The 23185-nt window shown below is 46.2% G+C and overlaps 1 protein-coding gene across 1 annotated transcript; it reads right to left on the reverse strand.

Annotated features, from left to right (window-relative positions):
* Positions 1–18115: 18115 nt before the first annotated feature.
* SCNM1 (sodium channel modifier 1) lies at positions 18116–23156 on the reverse strand. The gene is made up of 8 exons (XM_069728748.1): positions 23063–23156; positions 22799–22869; positions 22403–22491; positions 22227–22324; positions 19856–19947; positions 19559–19713; positions 18802–18934; positions 18116–18690 (listed from the first exon to the last, which is right to left on the reverse strand). The coding sequence occupies exons 1-8, from the start codon at positions 23111–23113 to the stop codon at positions 18591–18593; spliced, it is 789 nt and encodes a 262-aa protein (XP_069584849.1). The 5' UTR covers positions 23114–23156; the 3' UTR covers positions 18116–18590.
* Positions 23157–23185: the final 29 nt, after the last annotated feature.

Here is a 23185-nt window from a genome sequence, read left to right on the forward strand (position 1 = left end):
CTTTCCTCATTTTCTTCAACAGTGAATTTGAAAACGGCATCTCCATGGAGGTCTGTGACCCCCTTTATATTAACGATCAAAACAATAGCCTCCATGGTAAAATAAGTGACATGTATAATATATATACAGCAAATAAGAGAGAGGAGTGTCTTACCTGCAAGCCATGCACAGCCTAATCTTTGGAGTAAAGGAAGAGAGCCAAAAAAGGATCCTCCTCAAGACAGTTTCTTTTAGTTCCTGTGAGCTAAACCTTCAAGTATTTTATTCCTCAGTTATCAAACCATGTGGCCATATTTTTACTTGCAAATTCTGGTCCTTATGCTGTGTGCCATCAATATTTCCATGGAAAAAAACTTTAATACAATGCCCCCAAATAGAATTCCTGAAAAAAAAATTCCTCTGTGAATATGGGTTGGTCTTCTCAGCACACTGATAATAAATTTTGTTTACGTAGATGCACACACCGTGCCCATCACGGTACCTTTTTTTGTTAAGGAAAATGGTCTCAGAAAAAAACTAAAAGCCATAAAAATTTGAGCAGTGAATAAAACAAAATCATTTTGTGCTGGAAATGTTATACTCTTATACATTCCTGTATTTCCCGGCATTATGTGAATCTGCAATAAAGGTTTTTATATGCATTTGGTGGTGAATACCCTTAATAATGCATGAGTTTGGGACTTGTATGAACCTTTTAATAAGGCTGAGAACCATAGAAGATGTTAGCTTCTGCATGAACCTTCCAACTTGTTGTTCACACAACTTGTATGTGACTACAAGAAATGCCAGTGGTTTTCTACTTGTTGGAGTGTGAAGGTTGTCATTTTGTACGCCAGCCTTGATGAAGGGTCTGATGGAGTGAGATGTGCCAAATTAATTATGAATTAATGTAGCACCCATTCATCTCCTGTCTGCCATTACCAGAATTGTACACCAGTGATTGGAATATATATTTATTGTAATTTGCACCACTTTTATAATGTAAATTATGATGAATTTTCTGGCCTTGCTTGGACATTTCTCCATTTTCAAAAAGTTGGAGTTGACTGGGATTTCCATAAAAATGCCAGAAGTCACAAATTTTTTTTCAATAGTTCATACAGTTTTCCGCCAGAATCCTTGTCAGCCTTTCTTGTTAGAAAATAAATTCATTTTTAAAAATGTAAAATGAAAATTAAAAATTACAAAGATAGGTTTGTGTAAGTGGGGGCACAAACCATGCCCATCACTGTACCTTTTTAAAGGCATTAAACCTATAAACAACTAGGAGTATACTCTCATAAGTGCGGATATGTATCTATAAAATAGAGCCCAAGTCATACATGCATAATACAAAGAACAATTTTTATTTAAACAAGGCTCAATTTACAATAAATATCGGCTACAAGCCAAAATACAAAACACATGACAAGAAAGTAGGGGAGAGAACACGAAGAATAAAATCCAAAAAACCGGCCAAACAAAAGTGCCTCCATGGTTGTTTAGTGCTACAAACAAGTGTGGGTTTGTAAGGTGGGCATCTCATTAGTCATTACACTTGTGGGGAGAGCTCAAGCTAACACTAACCTATCATGCTGTAGCAAGAAAAGTACCCATACTTAGTAGCCCAAATTGCTTACCCATGTGGGGAAGGAGGGACCTCGGCAGGCAGGATATATAGCCCCGACGCACGTTTCGCGTGGTTGGCTTCCTCGGGGGGCCGTACATTACACTCAACAAAGTCCGGTATATATGCGCTACAAATTAAGTGCCCTAATTGCCCAAAAACGTTGCGCCAGATGCGGCGCATGCGCAGTACCCTCCACAATGCCAAAACGTCACATCCGGCCATCCGGGCCGCGGCGCGGGTCAAGGAAAACATTTCCTGTGACGTCAGAGACCCGCGCCGGGTCCTAAGGATGCCTTCGGCGACGCAGACACTGCTGGGAGACGTACCGCGCAGGCGCACAGCGCGGTGGCCATTTTAAGTACTGGATAAAGTGTGGGCAGTAGCAGGGGACATTGCGGTGAGTATAAATCCTGTGGAATAGAATACATAAACATAAAGATATAGTGAAAAAAGGGGGGGAGGAAGGGGAGGGCGAAAGAAGGAAAACAAGAGGGAGATTTTAATTAAAGATCAGCCAGACCAAAAGCAACAAATAAGAAATACATAAGAAGAGCAATCGTAGGGCATAAGTTGCCTCCTTGATGGTCCGTACTGAATTGTGCCAATCCATGCATGTGCTCCCAAATGTTCTACACATCATTTTGTTTCAAAATGGAAACATCCGTCCATATGCATCCGTAACTGACAGGAAAGGCAGATGATGATATTTATAACCCTGATATCACTATATCAATTTATAAAAAGAAAAGAGAAGGAAAAATTAGTGATTGAAATAATTAAAATACAAAAAGCCCCAATCAGAGGGAGAAATAGTGACGTGAGACCAAGATATAACCATATTAAGAAATGCGAAAAACATGGATGTTATATACCAAAAGAATCCAAAAATGTCAGCCATGAAGGAAATGCAGCCAAGACCTAAAGAAGGGGGGCAAAGGACAGCTGTTCGTTGAGCCCGTGCGGGGACATTGTGCCCAAAGTTACGATCCATCGGCACTCCAGCTGCGCCAGAATACGTTTTCGATCACCTCCTCTAATGCCACAATGAACCTTGTCTATACCCCGAACCTTAAAGGAAACGGGGTCAGAATCATGGCACAGTCTGAAGTGCCGAGGGATCGTTTTTAAATCTGCAATATTAGCCGCATGTTTAGCAGCAACAATGTCCCGCACATGCTCACGAGTCCTTACCCTGAGCTCACGAGACGTGAGCCCCACATAAATTAAATTGCAGGCACAGACGGCGTAGTACACCACATAGGAGGTATTACAAGTAATGTAATTAGTGATGCGATATTCTTTGTCCCCACTCGCTGATGAGAAAGAAGTTGCCCTTACAAAATTACGACAGGCTGCACATGAGCCACATGGAAAAAAGCCCCATTTTTGTTTACCTGACCCAAAGGGGGAAGCTAGTGCTGCCACGCAGTGGCTTCTTGTCAAAATGTCCTTAAGATTCCTGCCCCTTCTTGCTGTTAGAAGAGGGTGGTCGGGGATCAACCGTCTCAAAGTGGGTTCCGTCTTAAGGATTGGCCAGTGTTTTGACAGAATATTGCGAATAGACCCCCACTGATCGTTAAATGTGGTGATAAAACGCACAGGCTGTTCCTTTTTAGCTCTAGTTTTTGTAGTGCAGAGGAGTTGTTCTCGTGGTGCTCTCTTGGCACGTAGGCAACCCTGTTTGATACTCCTGTTGCTGTACCCCGTGCTGGAGAGGTCACGAGCCTGGGCCTCAAACATTCCATCCAATGAACAGATCCTCTTCATACGTAAAAACTGTCCTATTGGGACAGCTCGTATTGTTGATGAAATGTGTGCACTAGATGCATGTAGTAATGCATTAACCGAGGTCTCCTTACGGAAGACGTCGGTTTGTAGTGTACCCAAATCATCAATCAGAATTTTTATTTCCAGAAAATCGATGGTTTTAGAAGCAATCTTATACGTTAACCTAATGTTATATTGATTCTGATTCAGTTCATGAATGAAGTGGTGGAGCCCAGGCTCGTCACCCTGCCAGATAAGAAGGACATCATCGATGTACCGATACCAGCACTGCGCCTGGGAAGCGGCGCGCGCGCCATCCCCGAAAACCTCCCTCTCCCAAAAACCGAGAAAGAGGTTTGCGTACGATGGCGCACACGCCGCCCCCATCGCAGTGCCGCGCTGTTGTAGAAAAAAAGATCTTTAAAGACAAAAAAATTATGTGTCAGTACAAACTCCAGCAGTTCCAGGACAAGGGAGCACAGCTCAGGGTTCAGATTACTTGACTCCAAATAAAATTTAGCAGCCCTAATGCTGTCCACGTGTCCTATGCTCGTATAAAGCGATTCCACGTCAATTGTGGCAAGGAGCATATCCGATTCCATCACTAAACCATCCACTTTCCTCAGGACGTCCGTTGTGTCCCTGACATAGGAGGGCAGCGTCTCAACTAACGGATGGAGATAATATTCAATAAATTTACAAGCTGGATCACAAAGCCCACCTATGCCAGAGACAATGGGACGCCCTGAAGGTGTGATGGGGTTCTTATGGACTTTAGGCAGAAAATATAGTGTTGGTATCACTGGAGTTCTAACACATAAACCATCAAAGATTTTTGGGGGGATGATACCTCGCTGAAATGCCCTGTCCAAAATCTCATACAGAAGTTCCGAAAACGTTGCCAATGGATTTCTAGGTAGAGAAACATACCCTTCTTTATCCCTAAGCTGACGAAAGGCCTCCCTCTCATACATATCCGCCGGCCAGATGACCACGTTCCCCCCCTTATCTGCAGGCTTGATAACCACATCTTTCATAGATCTCAATTCCTTCAAAGCCTAACGTTGAGGCCTGGTTAGGTTATCTCTCCCCCTGCATTGTGAAATAGCCCTAAAATCGGCTAAAACTAATTTATTGAAGATTTCAATTTGTGGACACAGAGAGAAGGGGGGGAACGTGGCCTTTTTAAAGGCAAATGCTATTGGATAGTAAATGCATTAATACAAAATCAAGCAATGAAAAAGTAAAAAATCACTTTGTGCCCTAAATGTAATACTCTTTGGCCCCAATTCATCAAGATTAACATTTTGTATACCAGTCTTGATTACTAGAGCACTGGTATAAGATGCGCCAAATTTATTAAAAGGCTTGCACCTCTTAATAAATTTGGTGCATCTTTCAGCTGCCATCCGCGACTCCGCAAAATCTTACTCCAGCATTGACTGCAAAACATTTCTGTCACTGGGGCGTAAATTAGGGTGACTTTTGTACTAGGGTGAAAAGGCCAAAAATGTGCAAAATTTTACAACAGAAGACCGTCAAAAACTATTTCATTATTAGGAGCCTCAAATTTCTCTTGCCTGGTCCTGGTACCCTGAGAGCATCATGCTAACCTTAAAACATGTCATGTATGCTCTGTGAAATAAGTGTAATGTCAATTTTTCATCACTCACTGTGACCTAGGAACGCTATGAGTGACAATTCAGCCACCCCATATAGGGTCTGGAGTGTGCTGAACTGTCAGTATGGTGACTGACAACCTAATCGTCCAATCTGAGGCTGGGGTGTGCTGGCTTCCAGTATTTTGATTGACAGCTCTGCTGCTCAATCTGGTCTAGCCTGCGAGGGTTCCTCTAGGTGTCTCCCCTTCTTGATAATTCGCTAGCTATTTAACTGACTAGTTATGAGCAGACCATTGTCAGTTGTAACTTTGCTCAGTGGGGTGTGTGCTCAGCGCTCTGTGTCTGATTTCCTGATATTGTTTCTGGAACTTAGATTTCTTGACTATACTTGTGTATTATCCCTTTTGTTCTTGATACTCTCTCACCTCAGGTATCAATCGCCGCACATGGCCCTGACTGTCCGTTTATCTCATCCCTTTATCCTGACGTACCCTCTGGGCAGTTGACCCCAGACTGTGACTTGACCACACTCTCATCTTGCCCCTCTGTACTATGAGCCCTCCTGGTATCTGACCTCGGACCTCTTGACTTCCCTGTCTCATGGTTTATCAGTAAGAAGTGACTCAGCGTCATATAACAACTGACCCTATTTTTCGCAAGGAAGGATCCCATTTACACGCTTGGTGATCATGTGGCGAATCAGACTCAAGTGATACAAGATATGTCTGAAATGCACCAGGCTCTTGAATCCTCACAGGGTCAGGTGGTTAGTTTTATGAAAACTGCCCATAGTTCTTTGCTGCTAGCAGAGACAGCGATGTCTGCAACTTATGACGTTCAGTTGGTCTCACCCGAACCAGTAGTTGCCCTTCCTTATAAATTTTTATGAGAAAGAAAAAACAGTTTAGGGTGTTCAGGGAGAGCTATTGCCTATTTTTTACCCTACAGCCTCGGTCATCAGGGGATGATTCTCAGCATTTGGGAATAGTCATGTCCCCATTGCAAGGGGGCCGTCAGACATGGGCATTTTCTTTGTCACCAGAACGGTCTTTGGTTCATGCCCTCTTTGATGCGTTAGGGGATATCTAAGACGAACCCGACAGAATCCAGGTTGCTGAGGCTGAGATCATGAACCTGATGCAGGGGAGCCCCACAGCTGAGGATTAGTATGGACCAAAATATGGAAAAATTAGAACTCTGAAAATGTGGTGACGCAAAAATTATTTTTTGCAATAAAAAGCGTCTTTTAGCGTGTGACAGCTGCCAAACAAAAAGCCGCTATAAATAGTAAATCAAACCCCTCTTTATCACCGCCTTAGTTAGGGAAAAATAATAACATTAAAAAAAAAATTATTTATTTCCATTTTCCCGTTAGGGTAGGGGCTAAAGTTAGGGTTTGGATTACGTTTAAGGTTCCGATAGGGGTGTGTCAAGGTTAGTGGTGTGGTTATGGTTGGGATTAGGGGTGTGGTTAGGGTTATTGTTGGGACTAGGGTTAGGGGTGTGTTGGGGCTGGGTTGGAGTTAGAATTGGGGGGTTTCCACTGTTTAGGCACATCAGGGGCTCTGCAAACGCAACATGATATCCCATCTCAATTCCATCCAATTCTGCATTGAAAAAGTAAAACGATGCTCCTTCCTTTCCAAGCTCTGCCGTACTCAGGACAAATTGGACAACTTTTGGGGTCCAATTTCTCCTGTTACCCTTGGGAAAATACGAAAAAAATGGGGGCTAAAACAATTTTTGTGGAAAGAAAAGATTTTTTATTTTTATGGCTCTGCGTTATAAACTGTAGTGAAACACTTGGGGGTTCAAAATTCTCACAACACATCCAGATAAGTTCCTTGGGGGGTCTAGTTTCCAATATGGGGTCACCTGTGGGGGGTTTCTACTGTTTAGGTACATCAGGGGCTCTGAAGATTTCTACGACGCTGCACAGTAGGAAAGAGGTGGAGGGAGATGACTGAGAGCCGCAGATAAGGATTGCGCATGCCCAAGATTCCCAGCACCGCAGTGTGAATATATCATAAGAGACTGCGGGGCGGGATCTTGGGCCGAGCGTCCACGCAGGCGAAGTAAGCAAAACATCAAGTGATGTCAGTGGACGGGCTGCGCTAACTGCGCATGCACAAGGCCTAATATGACAGCACAGGCGCCGGGACAATTAAATAACGCTGAGGAAACGGCGCCCGGTGCGCAGAGGCCATGGGGGACGGCTGTGGTGCGTCTGGATTAGGGGGGAAAGACCTGCCCCAGGACGATTTCGAGGTATGAAGGACAAATTTCATAAACGATTATTTCAGCGGTTACAACAGCAAGAACTAAAAGAGCCACCTTGTCAGAATGCAGCATTAGTGCTGCACAAGATGGCTCTTTTAGTTACAAACGCCTGGGGCTGGGGTGGGGGGTGACAGGTTCCCTTTAATAAATAACATTTCCTACATGTCTGCTTTACATCAAGACAATTTTTGAACCAACATTTTTTTTGTTAAGAAATTATAACGGTTACATAGTAACATAGTAACATAGTTAGTAAGGCCGAAAAAAGACATTTGTCCATCCAGTTCAGCCTATATATGGTTCTTACTGGTTAAAAGTTGACCAGTAATTTCTCCTTTTTCCAAAAAAATTAAGAAAGCCATTTTTTTTTTAGGGACCACCACACATTTGACGTGACTTTGAGGGTTTATATGATAGAATGGTGTCACTTTTGGGTAGTTTCTAAAAACTGCACTCTTCAAGGTGCTCAAAACTACATTCAAGAAGTTTATTAACCCTTCAGATGTTTTACAGGAATTTCTCAAACTTGGAAAAAAAAAATTAACATTTGACCCTTTTTCACAAAAAAATTACTTTGGACCCCAATTTTTTTATTTTACAAGAGTAACAGGAAAAATGGACCCCAAAATTTCAATTTCTCCTGAGCATGCCAATACCTCATATTTGGGGAAAACCACTGTTTGTTACATTGGCAGAGCCCCTGAGGTGTCAGGAGAACAGAAACCCCCCATATGTGAACTCATTTTACAAACTACACTCCCCAATGAATTCATCTACGTGCAATGATCATATTAACACTACACGTGCCTCACAGAATTTTATACCATTGAGCAGTGAAGAAAGCATAAATTACATTACTACTACTAAAATATTGTTTTAGCCCCAAGTTTTTACTTTTTCTACGGTCTAATATAAAAAAAAAAATGTCCTAACAAACTGAGGTCTTTTTTTTTCCTGACTGTGCCAGTACCTTACATGTAATGGGAAATATTTTTCAGGCACAGTGCAAATATCAGAAGGAAAGAGGCGTAATATTATAGTGAAGATTTCACTGTTATGTTCTGTGGGTGCCATGACCAACAGAATTTTATATCATTGGCCAATGAAGAAAAAAATAACTACATTTTTACCTCCAAAATTTAGTTTTAGCCCCAGATTTTACATTTTCACACAATAAGTGGGTAAACACGGCACCAAAATTTGTCCCACAATTTCTACTCAATTTAGCAATACCCCATATGTAGAGACTCGGGAGGGACAGAGCGCTATTTGTCTCCTGGAGTGCAGATTTTCCTAAAATAGTTTGAAGACTCCATTTAGAGAGCTCCTAAGTGCTAGAAGAGCAGAATCCCCCCTCAAGTATCCCCATTTTGGAAATTATATCCCTTTGGGAATTTATCTACAGGTGTAGTGATTATTTTGACTCCATAGTTTTCTAGAAACAAGCTGCAGTGGATGTTGCTGAGTGAAAATTGCAAACTGCCGTTGTAGTGACCAGTACGTTGCAGTTACTCAGTTCATGCTTCTGAAGACATGCACCCCTAAGCTAGCGGGCGCTCATCGCTTCAAAAAATGCCAAACATGTGGATGCTAAAGAGGGATTTTTGGTTCTTACAGTAAAATCTCTTTCTTGGAGCCTTCATTAGGGGACACAGGTAACCATGGGTGTATGCTGCTGACGCTGGGAGGCTGACACTATGCAAATAAGGAAACGTTAACTCCTCCTCGGCAGTATACAGCCTCCGACAGGCACAATGCAACTCAGCTTGGTGCTAAAGCAGTCGTAGGAGTAAGTATAAGGAACTCAATCTATGTACCAACCCAAAACAACGGCACGTAGGTCAACATGGTACAAAACAAAGGGAGGGTGCTGTGTCCCCCAATGAAGGCTCCAAGAAAGAGATTTTACGGTAAGAACCAAAAATCCCTCTTTCTTTCTCGCTTCATTGGGGGATATAGGTAACCATGGGACATCCAAAAGCAGTCCCAAGGGTGGGAAAAAAAATAGTCCGAGAAAAGAAGACGTAGGTCGGCCGGTGGGAAACCGCTGCCTGCAGTTTCTTCCTACCCAGGCCTGCATCCGCAAAAGCCAGAGTATGCACCTTGTAGAACTTTACGAAGATGTGAAGGGACGACCAGGTTGCAGCTTTGCAAACCTGCAAAGCCGAAGCCTGGTGACGAACGGCTCAAGAAGCTCCCACAGCCCGGGTAGAATGAGCCCTCACCCCGGGAGGAGGCTGTTTATCCTGAACGCGGTATGCCTCCAGAACCGCTGAACGAATCCAATGAGCAATAGTGGATTTAGAAGCGGGGAGCCCTTTTCGACGACCTTCAGAGACGACAAACAGAGGATCAGACTGGCGAAAAGAAGCAGTTCTGGTAAGATAGACTCGGAGAGCCCTGACCAAATCCAGCTTGTGGAGAGATTTCTCCAAGGGATGGACCGGGAAAGGGCACAAGGAAGGAAGGACGATGTCCTTGTTGATGTGAAAAGCCGAAACTACTTTTGGTAGAAAGGAAGGAACAGGCTGCAGGACCACTTTGTCCTGGTGCAGAATTAGGAATGGCAGGATAATGCCGCTAACTCGGATACCCTCCTAATAGAGGTGATGGTGACCAGGAAGGCCACCTTCCAAGATAGGAGAGAAAAGGAAATGTCCTGGATTGGTTGAAAAGACGCACGTTGGAGGGTGCCGAGAATGAGGTTGAGATCCCATGGCTCAACCGGGGAATGATAAGGAGGTGCTATGTGGGCAACACCTTGGAGGAAGGTCCTGACTAGGTCCTTTTGGAAAAGGATGGACAGAGCGGAGACCTGGCCCTTTAAAGTACTCAAAGAAAGGCCCGAATCTAGACCCGCTTGAAGGAAGCCAAGGACTGAAGGAAGGGAAAAAACCATAGGGAACAAGCTGCTGTCATCGCACCAAAGGACTTCCAACATCTATGATAGATGCGAGAAGAAGCCGGTTTCCTAGCTTTTATCATGGTCTGTATGACGCTGTGAGAAAAATCTGCGTCCCTTAGGACCGCAGCCTCAATAGCCATACCATTAAATTCAGAGACCGAGAATTCGGGTGGAAGAGGGGCCCCTGCGATAAAAGATCCGGACGGTCTGGGAGTCTCCAGGGGGTGTCCGGCAGCATGTTTACTAGCTCCGCGTACCAGGCCCTGCGAGGCCAATCTGGAGCTATTAAGAGAATGGGGACCCTCTCTGCCTTTATCTTTTTTACGACCCTTGGGATCAAGGGAAGAGGAGGAAAAAGATAGGGCATGTGGAACTGGGCCCACGGGATCACCAGGGCGTTGCAACCGACGGCCATCAGGTCCCGAGACCTGGCTACATACTGGGGAACCTTGTGATTCGTTCGGGAGGCCATTCGGTCGACGTCCGAAACTCCCCATCTCTGACATATTTGGTTGAAGACGGTGGGATGGAGAGACCACTCGCCTGACGCGAGGCTCTGACGGCTGAGGAAGTCGGCTTCCCAATTGTCCACCCCTGGAATGTGGACAGCCGAGATGAAGGGACCGTGGTTCTCTGTCCAGCGTAGAATGTTTGACACCTCCCTCATGATCTGCTTGCTGCGAGTCCCTCCCTGATGGTTTATGTAAGCCATGGCTGTGGCGTTGTCCGACTGAATGTGGACCGGATTTCCTACGAGGAGGGGCTGCCAGCGGAGTAGGGCGAGGAAGATCACCCTGATCTTCAAGAGATTGATGGGGAGAAGGGTCTCCTGAACCTTCCAGCGACCGTGCCCTATGTGATGGAGAAAGACCGCACCCCACCCCTGAAGACTGGCGTCAGTAGTAATAATCTGCCAGCGGAGGGGGAGAAATTACCTCCCGCGCAGGATGGAGGCGGAAAGCGTCCACCAAGTGAAAGACTGTTTCACATTGAGAGGAAGGCGAATTGGGCAATCTAGGGAAAGTGGGTTCTTGTCCAAGGCAGACAGGAGAGCCAGCTGGAGAAGGCGAGAGTGAAATTGAGTGTAAGGTACTGCTTCCATGGAAACGACCATCTTCCCTAGAACTTTCATACAGAGCCGTAGAGGCAGACGAACCGGGCGCTTTAAGGCTTTGATGCCCTGGTGGAGAGATAAGAACTTCTCTTCCGGGAGGAAGACCCGAGCTTGGATGGTGTTGAATTCCATGCCCAGGAACTCGAGGCATTGAGTTGGAATCAAGGTCGACTTCTCCCTGTTGATTATCCAGCCGAGGCAGATCAGCGTGTCCAGAGAGATCTGGAGACTCTGGTCGCAGTTCCGGTGGGACGGACCCTTAACCAGAAGGTCGTCGAGATAGGGGATTATGAGGATCCCCTTTGAACGAAGGATGGTCATGACTGCTGCCATTACTTTCGTAAAGACCCTGGGGGCGGACTCTAGGCCAAACGGGAGAGCTGTAAACTGGTAATGCTGTTCCTGGATCGTGAAACGAAGGAACGTCTGATGCTGCTGACAAATCGGAATGTGCAGGTACGCATCCTGAATGTCCACAGAGCACAGATATTCTCCCCGGTTCCATGGAAGCGATCCCCAAGCACAGTGATTCCATCTTGAAGTGTCGAACTCGAAGGTGGCGGTTCAACTGTTTGAGATCCAAAATCGGGCAGAGAGAGCCGTCTTTTTTTTGGAACCACGAACAGATTTGAGTAAAAACACGAAAACCACTCAAGGTAAGGAACAGAAACGATCACTATCTAGGTGAGGAGGGCATCAATGGCCTGGAGGAGCCCTGGGGCATTGGGTGACTGCTTGGGTGGACAGGAGAGGAAGAAACGTCTTCCTGGGGGCGACGAAAATTCTATTTTGTAGCTTGATGTGACAATCTCCCTGACCCAGGCGTCGTCGACTACCGACCAAGCCTCTGTGAACAGAAGAAGCCTGCCTCCCATACTGGAAAGATTTCCAGGTGGGGGTGACCCGTCATTTTGAAGAGAATCTGTGGCCGTGAGATCCGGAAGGTTTAGAAGAGCGGCTCTTAGCCCTCCAGTGAGGGGTAGGCCTGAAGGAAGGTTTTCTCCGTTCCCCCTGAGCGGAAGAACGCTCCTGGTGGGAGGAACCACCAGAGAAGGAGAAGGGCCAGAAGGGACGAAAGGACTGGGGTCCCCTACGATTAAAGGGGTGCTTAGGCCTGGATTGAGGGGCAGAGGTGCTCTTTCCACCTGTAGCGTCGGAGATGATCTGGTCTAGCTTAGTGCCGAAAAGCTTGGAGCCCTGGAACGGAAGGCCAGTGAGAGACTTTTTTAGAAGCGGGGTCAGCGTTCCACGCCTTCAGCCAAAGGACACGGCGAATGGCAATGATGTTGCTGTTTGCTCTTGCGGATCAAGCAGCCGCATCCAAGGAGGCATTTAACAGATATTTCCCCGTGTGTGCAATCTGGTCCGCTAAATCAGCTAGTTCCTCCGAAGGAACGATGCCCCTGTGAAGTATCTTGGCCTAGGCAGACATGGCTTTCGCCATCCAAGAGGAGGCGAAACTCGGGCAGAGAGAGGCGCTGGACGGAGGCGCTGGACGCCTCAAAGGCTGATTTGGGTAAAGCCTCAATTTGCCTGTCTGTAGCGTCCTTAAGAGATGCTGCATCAGGGATAGACAGAACTGTCTGTGAGGATAGGCGAGAGACAGGCGGGTCTACATTAGGGGAATCAGACCATTTGCTGACTAGGTCTGGATTAAAGGAGTACAAGATATCCAGACGCTTTCTTCCTGGAAAATGTTTTCCGGGTTGTTCCCAGTGCCTAGAGGTAGTATTCTCAAACTCTTTGTGATTGGGAAAAACTCTAGAGGGCCGTTTCACCCGTTTGAATGAAACGGAGTCCTTCTGAGAGGTGGAATCCTCCTTCTTAAGTTCAAGGGTTTGAATAATAGCCGAAATAAGGCTACCATGTCATGCGTGCCAGAGGTCTGATCTGTATCTGAATCAGACTCTGAGTGCGAAAGTACATCTGACCCGACGTCCGACTCAGAGGAGGGGGAACGGGTGGAGAGGGGTATTCTAGATGGTGCCACGGGTTCCGGAGAGCTGGATGAGGAGCTAGACAGAGTCATCTTTCTGGATCCTTTCTCCAATCTGACCCTGTGCAGGTCGTGGTCAGGTGCGTGGAAGGCGTTCGTGGCACTGGTGGCAGAAGATAGAAGCGGCAAGCGTTCCAGGACCTGTACCAGGAACTGGGACACTTTTGTCAGGTCTGAGACTGACTGAGATATAGCAACAGCCCACTCCGGGGGAGTGCACTCATCCCGAGCAATAGAAGCTTTCGGAGGTTCTGAGGGAGAGACATGGTGGAAGGACTGAAGGACAGACAGAAAGGCGACGGCTGGCCTGAAGCCCACTTTCTCTTATAGCGGGCACAAGCGTAACGGGTCACCGTGGGTTTGTAGCCGGAGGCCTGTGTGGGGTTGGGCATAGGTAGAGCCTGAATGAGGACTGCAGCAGGACGCTATAAAGGCGATACTGCTGAAGAGGGCTGTAGCAGAACGCTATGCTGGCGATACTGCTTAAGTAAGGACTGCAGAACGCTAAGAAGGAAATGCTGCTGAAGGGAGTAGCCGAGGAAGGAGGCAGGGAATGCAGAGCCTACCAGACACCCAGCGACTGCAGAAGCAGCGCAGGTTGTGTGTCCCCTTCCGAATCCTGAAGACGCTGCAAGAGCCCACCAAGATGGACGCAGTTCTCTCTGGCCATGCGACACTGGAGCGAGCGGTGGGCGGGCAAATCTGTGTTCGGGCGCGCAGAAGTGTGGGCGTACACAAGAAAAAGAAACCGGCGTCCTGATAATAATAATAATCTTTATTTATATAGCACCAACATATTCTGCAGCAATTTACAGCTTAACAGTTTCAAACACAACAGTCATAAGTAACAATGTTAACAATACAATAATTAAAGCACAATAAGACGACCCTGCTCGTGAGAGCTTACAATCTACAAGGCCGACGAGCCTGAGGAGGCGTGTCGGAGTGGAGAGCCGAGGCAGTGCACAGCAGAGGGGGCGTGCCCGGCGCTGGAGAAAATGAAAGTGCGGCGCTGATAGGCCTAGACCGGCAAGGGGGCGTGGCCTAACGAGGGAAGGAGAAGGCTGCAATATGCCGGGAATCGCACAGGAAATTTGAAATCTAGAGACCGGTGAGCGCTGCCATGGAGGGGAGGGGGCCATTTTGGTGGGGTGAAAAGTGGCCTCCCGTCCGTCCCACTTGCTACCTTGCTTGAATCTGGCTCTTTGGTGTCTGAGGATCGCATCAGAATCCCTCGGAGCAGAAGAGTGTCCTGGGAGTAATATCCTCCTTCCCGCACCACCTCCGGACGGTGCAGAAGACGGCGTCAACCCCTTACAAGGGGGAGGTCACCATAGATGACCACCATCTTCCTCTCAGCCCTTTCCGAGGAGAGGGGTGAGGAGGGGAAAAGGCGAGGACTGGCCACCAAGAAGTCACCCGGAAACACCCGTAAGGGTGACAGGGGATGAAGTCCTGCCAGCGGGTCCGAGAGTGGGCAATGCGGGGAGTACCACACTGCTCTCCTAAATGTGGGAAAAACAGGGTGAGACTCTGCACCCCGTTACCCGAAGAAGTGAATCTGAAAGAGAAATGGAAATGATTAATAAAACACAAAAACCCTGTAAAAGAAAATAATGCAGATCAGGTGGTTAGATCCAGGTCTGCCTACTACAGACACTAAGCAAAAACTGAGTTGCATTGTGCCTGTCGGTGGGAGTATACTGCCGAGGAGTTAACGTTTCCTTATTTGCATAGTGTCAGCCTCCTAGTGACAGCAGCATACATCCATGGTTACCCGTGTCCCCCAATGAAGCGAGAAAGAAATGTGGTTTAGGTACAATGTGGGGCTCAGAAGGGAGGGTGAGCATTTGGATTTGGGAGAACAGAATTTTCTGAATTTCTGTTTTGGGGGGCAAGGAGCCATTTTGCTTTTCCAGCACCTTTGTACTACCAGTTACATGGAAGCCCCCTATATTTCCATTAATAAATAACAGATCTTAGGATCAGTTATCCGGCGCTCTTCGCTGAGCACTTACTCAGGGGTTTCCATATAAATCTCCAAATGAAGCGATTCAGATGAACCCCCCCAAGGGGATCCACTCACCATAATGAGGCAGCAGAGTTACTCTGGACTCTGTCTGGCCTCTGTTCAGCGTTGTCCTTTTCAGAAGTGCACAAACTGTACCCATCAGTGAAGTCTGCGCACACGCAAAAGTTAGACGTTGACAATTCTGGAAAGACTGTGAACCAATTTGTCCATGGATTTCATCAAAGAGTTGGCTCTGTCTGATGGGAAAACATCTATCTGGGTGGTAGCTGACCGATTCAGCAAACAAGCTCATTTTGTTCCTTTATCAATGACCTAAAGGTACCGTCACACTAAGCGACGCTGCAGCGATACCGACAACGATGTCGATCGCTGCAGCGTCGCTGTTTGGTCGCTGGAGAGCTGTCACACAGATGGCTCTCCAGCGACCAACGATCCCGAAGTCCCCGGTAACCAGGGTAAACATTGGGTTACTAAGCGCAGGTTACCGTTGTAAATGTAAAAAAAAAAAAAAAAACACTACATACTTACATTCCTGGTGTCTGGTCATGTCCCTCGCCATCAGCTTCCCGCACTGACTGAACGCCGGCCGTAAAGTACAGCGGTGACGTCTCGTTGTGCTTTGCTTTACAGCTGGCCGGCGCTCACCAGTCAGTGCGGGAAGCTGAAGGCGAGGGACATGACCAGACACCGGGAATGTAAGTATGTAGTGTTTGTTTTTTTACATTTACAACGGTAACCAGGGTAAACATCAGGTTACTAAGCGCGGCCCTGCGCTTAGTAACCCGATATTTACCCTGGTTACCAGTGAAGACATCGCTGAATCGGCGTCACACGCGCCGATTCAGCGATGTCAGCGGGAGATCCAGCGACAAAATAAAGTGCTGGACTTTCCCCAGCGACCAACGATCTCCCAGCAGGGGCCTGATCGTTGGTCGCTGTCACACACAACAATTTCGTTAACGATATCGTTATGTGTGACGGTACCTTAAAGCAGAGACACTCTCCATGTTGTTTGTCATGTGGCACCGTTGAAAGGAATTCCTCTTAACATTGTATCTGATGGGGCATGCAGTTTATCTCCATGTTTTGGAGAGCATTTTGTAAGAAACTGTGGAAAGACTTATTTTGCACTGTCTACCATCCTGAAACCTACGGTCAGAGAGAGGGCAAATCAATCTTTGGAGCAAAGTTTGAGATGTTTTGTTCCAGCTCAGCAGGAAGACTAGACTTCATTCTTACCACTTGCGGAGTTCGCCTTAAACAGTCAGATCTATCAGTCCACTGGAGCCTTGCCGCTTTTATGTAACTATGGTTCTCATCCCCATTTTACAGAAATTTTCCAGGATTAGTACTGAGGATCCTGGGATGGAAGTCGCCATATAGAAACTTGGAGATGTCTGGAAGCAGGTTCAGAAGAATATTGAGGCTGCTCAAGCTTGCCAAAAAACAGAAGGCCGATAGAAGATGTTTGGTGGTTCCTGTTTTTAAAGTAGGTGATAAGTTGAATGTTTCTGGATGAGAACCAAACCTTAAGATACAGTCAGCAAAGTTAGGTCCGAAGTTCATTGGGCTCTATTAGATTATGGAAGTGGTCAATCCGTCTCTTTGCATCCCTCAGGTCCTCCATAGAACCCTGTTGAGAGAGTTTGTCCCTTCGGTGATGTCACCCTCATCCCCACTTCCTGTGATTACGGTTGATGACAGTTTAAGTTTAGAGTGTGAGGTGCAGAGAATTGTGGATTCTTGTAGGGTCTGAAATTCCCTCCCTGTATCTCATCCATCAGAAGAGACATGGACCGGAGGAGAGCTCCTTGGTTCCAGCCAAACCGATTGATCAGGGCCTTTCATACTTGGTTTCTTAAGAAGTCTGGAAAACACAGAGGCCACCCCCCCTAGAAGAGGGGACATGGTCATGATTTCATCACACACCGAGAACTAGGGACGCTGTGCGTGACAGCTCAGCCACTCTATAGGATCTACAGTGTACTGAACTGTCAGTGTGGTGCATGACAGCCCAGTCGTCCACGCCATCATCTTGCCCCTCTATACTACGAGCTCTTCTAGCATCTGACCTCCTGACTACTCTATATCACGGCTTGTCCGTGAGAAGTGATCACATGTAAGACAAGTCAAAAAATGGTTAAAAGATATGAACACCTTTCTTGGCCTCCATATTGTGCTGCTTTAATTTTTGGCTTCTTGTTTATTTGAAAAGTCCATCCCCTTAATCCATCTAATGGTTGATCTGTGTATTGCAGCTACCATTGACTTGTTCATATTTCCAGCCTCTGTAGTGCTTCTGCACACAGAACTACACATCGAACGTCAGGTTATTACTCACATTAGAGCTGATATTTTGTTTGGTAGTAGGATCACTGACTGGTCAAAATGACCCTGATTATGGCATGTCAGCAGTTAGCCACTTGGTCATTTCTACAGATGATATCTGCTCTGATAAGGGTATACCGTGAAGATTGGTAGAGCAGCTTAGTATACATTTTTTGCAAAAAACGTATCAACCAAATACCCTGTTTTTTACATCTTTTACTAGCACTTGCGGATTACTGCAACATTTTTTCAAACTGAGTGTTTTTGGTTTTACTATTCTCTTTTGTGTCTTCAGGTTTCTTGGTGGTGTGTGAACATGATCATACAGACTTGTTCACTGTGCAAGTAGCCCATGTGTTCCTGTTTCCAAGATGATATTAGAAGTTGACATTTCCCTTTTGCTGCCCACTTGTATTTTTTAATATTTGGCTTGTTGATTTGTTTAGCCAAAACACTACAACATTTTGCAAAAAATATATATTTTAAACACTGAATTATTTGCAAGAATAATAAATCCAAAATACATAATTACGACACAAAATTCTTGATGATATAGCGCCCTCTGGCAGGCCATGAGTTCAACTGCAAGTTAAAACAGTCATATTTAAAGGGGTTACCCAGTCTAAAATGAAAACTCTGCAGACACTCTGTGTGACTGCAGACTTATGAATCACAATCGTGCACACCGACGAGTCACCCGTTTCTGAGCCGGGGCTGGCGGTGATGTATGAGACATGCATACTCCCGGGCAAACGCCGTCTCATGGGCGAGGCCCATGCTCCATACACTTGCACAGTGCGTGTGCTGGGTGGGATTCATAAGTCTCCAGTCACACAGACTGACTGCAGACTTCCCATTTTAGGCCTGACAACCCCTTTAATGGTAGACGGAAGAGGCCGGTAGATGGTTGTCTACATTTCTGGCCCTGGACTGCGGATCAGGGTGGTGGAATTTCTGGAGGCTCTTCCTCATCAGAGTCAAACTCAACATTTTCATCTTTCACCCATTTTCCTGTGCCGTCAGGAATCCACCCTGAGCTGCGGAGAGAGGAGGAATGAGAAACTGCTACAAACTGCCTGACCAGGGGGTCACCAAATGGCGGTACTATAGTGTTCAGCACTAGTTTATACCTGTCAAGGTGTACTTACCTCCTCAGGGATAGGTAGTGCTCCATCACTCGCCTTCTCTCAGGGTCATGGGCAGCATCCTCTCCTTTCTCCAAAGATTTCCGCAACTTCTTGTTTTTACCCTCTTTCTTTAAGTGTGATTGCCTGCAGCTGCCTAAGAAATGATAACACATCTGTATCTGCTGAATGTATACATACATCTGTACCTAGCTTTTACCAGCACCACACATGCATGTATACAGAGACTGCACCAGCAGAATAGTGAGTACTGCTCTGGAGTATAATACAGGATGTAACTCAGGATCAGTAATGTAATGTATGTACACAGTGACTGCACCAGCAGAATAGTGAGTGCAGCTCTAGAGTATAATACAGGATGTAACTCAGGATCAGTAATGTATGTACACAGTGACTGCACCAGCAGAATAGTGAGTGCAGCTCTGGAATATAATACAGGATGTAACTCAGGATCAGTAGTGTAATGTATGCACACAGTGACTGTACCAGCAGAATAGTGAGTGCAGCTCTGGAATATAATACAGGAGGTAACTCAGGATCAGTAATGTATGTACACAGTGACTGTACCAGTAGAATAGTGAGTGCAGCTCCGGAGTATAATACAGGATGTAACTCAGGATCAGTACAGGATCAGTAATGTAATGTATGTACACAGTGACTGCACCAGCAGAATAGTGAGTGCAGCTCTGGAGTATAATACAGGATGTAACTCAGGATCAGTAGAAAAGAATAAATACGTTTAACTCTTCACTGCTGTCACCTGTGGAGCTGCTCGGCTCAGGAAGAGATGTCTCTGCAAGTGTCTTGGGTTGGTCACGTTGAACACATACTGGACTGTTAATCGGCAGAGAAGATATGGCCTGGGTAGACCCCCCAACCTCAGAAGACCTTCCTTTCCTTCTCACTTCTTCAGGCCTGGAAAAAATAGAGTTAGAAAAAAAGTGTTAATTAATAGCAACAACAGACCAACCACAGTCATGGGCATCTATCCAATTAAAGACTCTATAGGGAGCTTAGATAATCTTTCTCTAAATGAAGGTGCATTGCAGACTAGTACCTGTGTCTGGTGCAGCAGCTGTTATATGGTGCAGCTTTCAGCAGTGCATGCTGAGTAATCTTTCTGGTCTGCTCCAGTAGAGGAGCCGGAAGCTGAAGGCAAAAGGAGAGATTCAAGACAGATATTGTTAATTTACAGAAAGTAGAGGACAACCTGACTCCATATACACAGGCAGGCACCAGGGAGTCGGCCTACAGAGAAAGGCGAAGACCACACAGGAGGCCTATGAAGAGAGTCAGCCTACAAAGAGAGACATACAGTCATGGCCAAAAGTATTGACACCCCTGCAATTCTGTCAGATAATACTCATTTTCTTCCTGAAAATAATTGCAATCACAAATTCTTTGGTATTATTATCTTCATTTAATTTGTCTTAAATGAAAAAACACAAAAGAGAATGAAGCAAAAAGCAAAACACTGATCATTTCACACAAAACTCCAAAAATGGGCCAGACAAAAGTATTGGCGCCCTCAGCCTAATACTTGGTTGCACAACCTTTAGCCAAAATAACTGCGACCAACCGCTTCCGGTAACCATCAATAAGTTTCTTACAATGCTCTGCTGGAATTTTAGACCATTTTTCTTTGGCAAACTGCTCCAAGTCCCTGATATTTGAAGGGTGCCTTCTCCAAACTGCCATTTTTTAGATCTCTCCACAGGTGTTCTATGGGATTCAGGTCTGGACTCATTGCTGGCCACCTTAGAAGTCTCCAGTGCTTTCTCTCAAACCATTTTCTAGTTTTGAAGTGTGTTTTGGGTCATTGTCCTCCTGGAAGACCCATGACCTCTGAGGGAGACCCAGCTTTCTCACACTGGGCCCTACATTATGCTGCAAAATTTGTTGGTAGTCTTCAGACTTCATAATGCCATGCACACGGTCAAGCAGTCCAGTGCCAGAAGCAGCAAAGCAACCCCAAAACATCAGGGAACCTCCGCCATGTTTGACTGTAGGGACTGTGTTCTTTTCTTTAAATGCCTCTTTTTTTCTCCTGTAAACTCTATGTTGATGCCTTTGCCCCAAAAAACTCTACTTTTGTCTCATCTGACCAGAGAACATTCTTCCAAAACGTTTTAGGCTTTTTCAGGTAAGTTTTGGCACACTCCAGCCTGGCTTCTTTATGTCTCGGGGTAAGAAGTGGGGTCTTCCTGGGTCTCCTACCATACAGTCCCTTTTCATTCAGACGCCGACGGATAGTATGGGTTGACACTGTTGTACCCTTGGACTGCAGGGCAGCTTGAACTTGTTTGGATGTTAGTCGAGGTTCTTTATCCAACATCCGCACAATCTTGCGTTGAAATCTCTTCTCAATTTTTCTTTTCCGTCCACATCTAGGGAGGTTAGCCACAGTGCCATGGGCTTTACACTTCTTGATGACACTGCGCACGGTAGACACAGGAACATTCAGGTCTTTGTAGATGGACTTGTAGCCTTGAGATTGCTCATGCTTCCTCACAATTTGGTTTCTCAAGTCCTCAGACAGTTCTTTGGTCTTCTTTCTTTTCTCCATGCTCAATGTGGTACACACAAGGACACAGGACAGAGGTTGAGTCAACTTTAATCCATGTCAACTGGCTGCAAGTGTGATTTAGTTATTGCCAACACCTGTTAGGTGCCACAGGTAAGTTACATGTGCTGTTAATTACACAAATTAGAGAAGCATCACATGATTTTTCGAACAGTGCCAATACTTTTGTCCACCCCCTTTTTTATGTTTGGTGTGGAATTATATCCAATTTGGCTTTAGGACAATTCTTTTTGTGTTTTTTTCATTTAAGACAAATTAAATGAAGATAATAATAACAAAGAATTTGTGTTTTCAATAGTTTTCAGGAAGAAAATGAGTATTATCTGACAGAATTGCAGGGGTGTTAATACTTTTGGCCATGACTGTATGAAGAGAGGCGGCATACAAAGAAAGGCATATGAAGAGAGGCGACAATCACAAAGGTGGCGTATGAAGAGAGGCAGCCTATGAAAAGAGGCCACGACCACAGATGTGGTGTATGAAGAGAGGCAACGACCATAAAAGGGGCCTATGAAGGAGAGGCGGCCTACAAAGTAAGGCGGTGTATGAAGACTGGCAGCCTACAGAGAGGCGGTGTATGAAGAGAGGAAACGACCACAGAAGCGGCCTACAAAGAGAGATGGCAATCTGCAGAAAGGCAATGGTTCTCAGAGAGACGCAATGTTCGGGGGGGAGGTGGCCTACAAATAAATAGAACGTCCACGGAAAAGTGATAGTCCGCAGAGAGAGGCAACATCCGCAGAGAGGCAGCATACAGGAAGAGGCTCTCACATTGTAGTTCTGACCCTTGTGTGTGACATGAGAGCGGTAAATTAGGGGTGCAGTTACCCCGTGGTGCACAGACCTGCTCCCCAGCCTCCTCTGCCCGGACATACTGCTCGTGCTGCCGTTTCTGGACCTCGTTCCTGTGAGCCGCCTTCTTCCCATAAAATCTCTGTAAACCTAGACGGGCGAGAGAGCAGATAAACCAACAGGACCCCAACAAGCCCCCACAAACCACGGGGTAAAGCCTCTACTCACACGCCGTGTGCTTCTTTCCTTTCCGATGCACGGTCAGCATGTCGACGGTATCGAAGACCGGCCTGTGGTGACACACGGTGCAGGCGTACCTGGGAAGGGACAACACACCAGACACCCCGCGTTACCACACAGTGCAGCCAATAGCCTCCTGACAACTAGACACGCCGAGGTGTGTGGGGGTCAGACGTCAGCCCACCCCTGACCGGAAGCAGAAGCCCCCGCAGGATCCTTCCACCACGGTGCATCGCTCCTACACGGGCCGTGAGGGGTCCGCTGACGTCTGACAACCTCATTGCTGAACACAGAGAAGTCTGTGAGTGAGAATACACGAAGATAAGAGCTGACCCTCCACACGAGTCGCCCCCTTTAAGGCGGAGGTCACAGATAATCACGTACGTTCCATTCTTGAGGAGCAGCGCTTCGTCCTCCGGGATGTAACTGGCCAACAAGTCGGCAACTCTTCTCTTCTGTAAAGAAAAAAAAATAATAATATGTAGGTTTTAAGATAAAAAGCCTCACTGGTGGCCGCCATATCGCTTTCTGACTCCGCCCCCATAGGCATTATAAGAAAAGCGAAATAACTTCCTCTATACATGCTAAAGACATGCTTAAACTTGTAGTCCTCCAGCAAATGGACGCTCACCCATCACCAAAACTCACCTTCAGCACGTTCAGCTGGCTGCTGTCATCCCCTTCCCGTTTAAAAGACATCTTGATCTTTCTAACCAAGCGGCCACCGTACCGCCGCGCAAAGCTTCATGGGAACTGTAGTTCGCACGTTCG

The sequence above is a fragment of the Ranitomeya imitator genome, chromosome 1 (genome assembly GCF_032444005.1).
Source record: "Ranitomeya imitator isolate aRanImi1 chromosome 1, aRanImi1.pri, whole genome shotgun sequence".
Lineage (NCBI taxonomy): Eukaryota > Metazoa > Chordata > Amphibia > Anura > Dendrobatidae > Ranitomeya > Ranitomeya imitator.

Bases quoted from the DNA above. Each gene is read 5' to 3' on its own strand.
- SCNM1 (XM_069728748.1), bottom strand. From the start codon at position 23,113: ATGTCTTTTAAACGGGAAGGGGATGACAGCAGCCAGCTGAACGTGCTG. The intron at 19,948-22,226 runs GTCTGTGCACCA...TTTTGCCTTCAG, and splicing joins CAGAGGAGGCTGGGGAGCAG to CTTCCGGCTCCTCTACTGGA. The intron at 18,691-18,801 runs GTAAGTACACCT...CTCTCTCCGCAG, and splicing joins CACTACCTATCCCTGAGGAG to CTCAGGGTGGATTCCTGACG.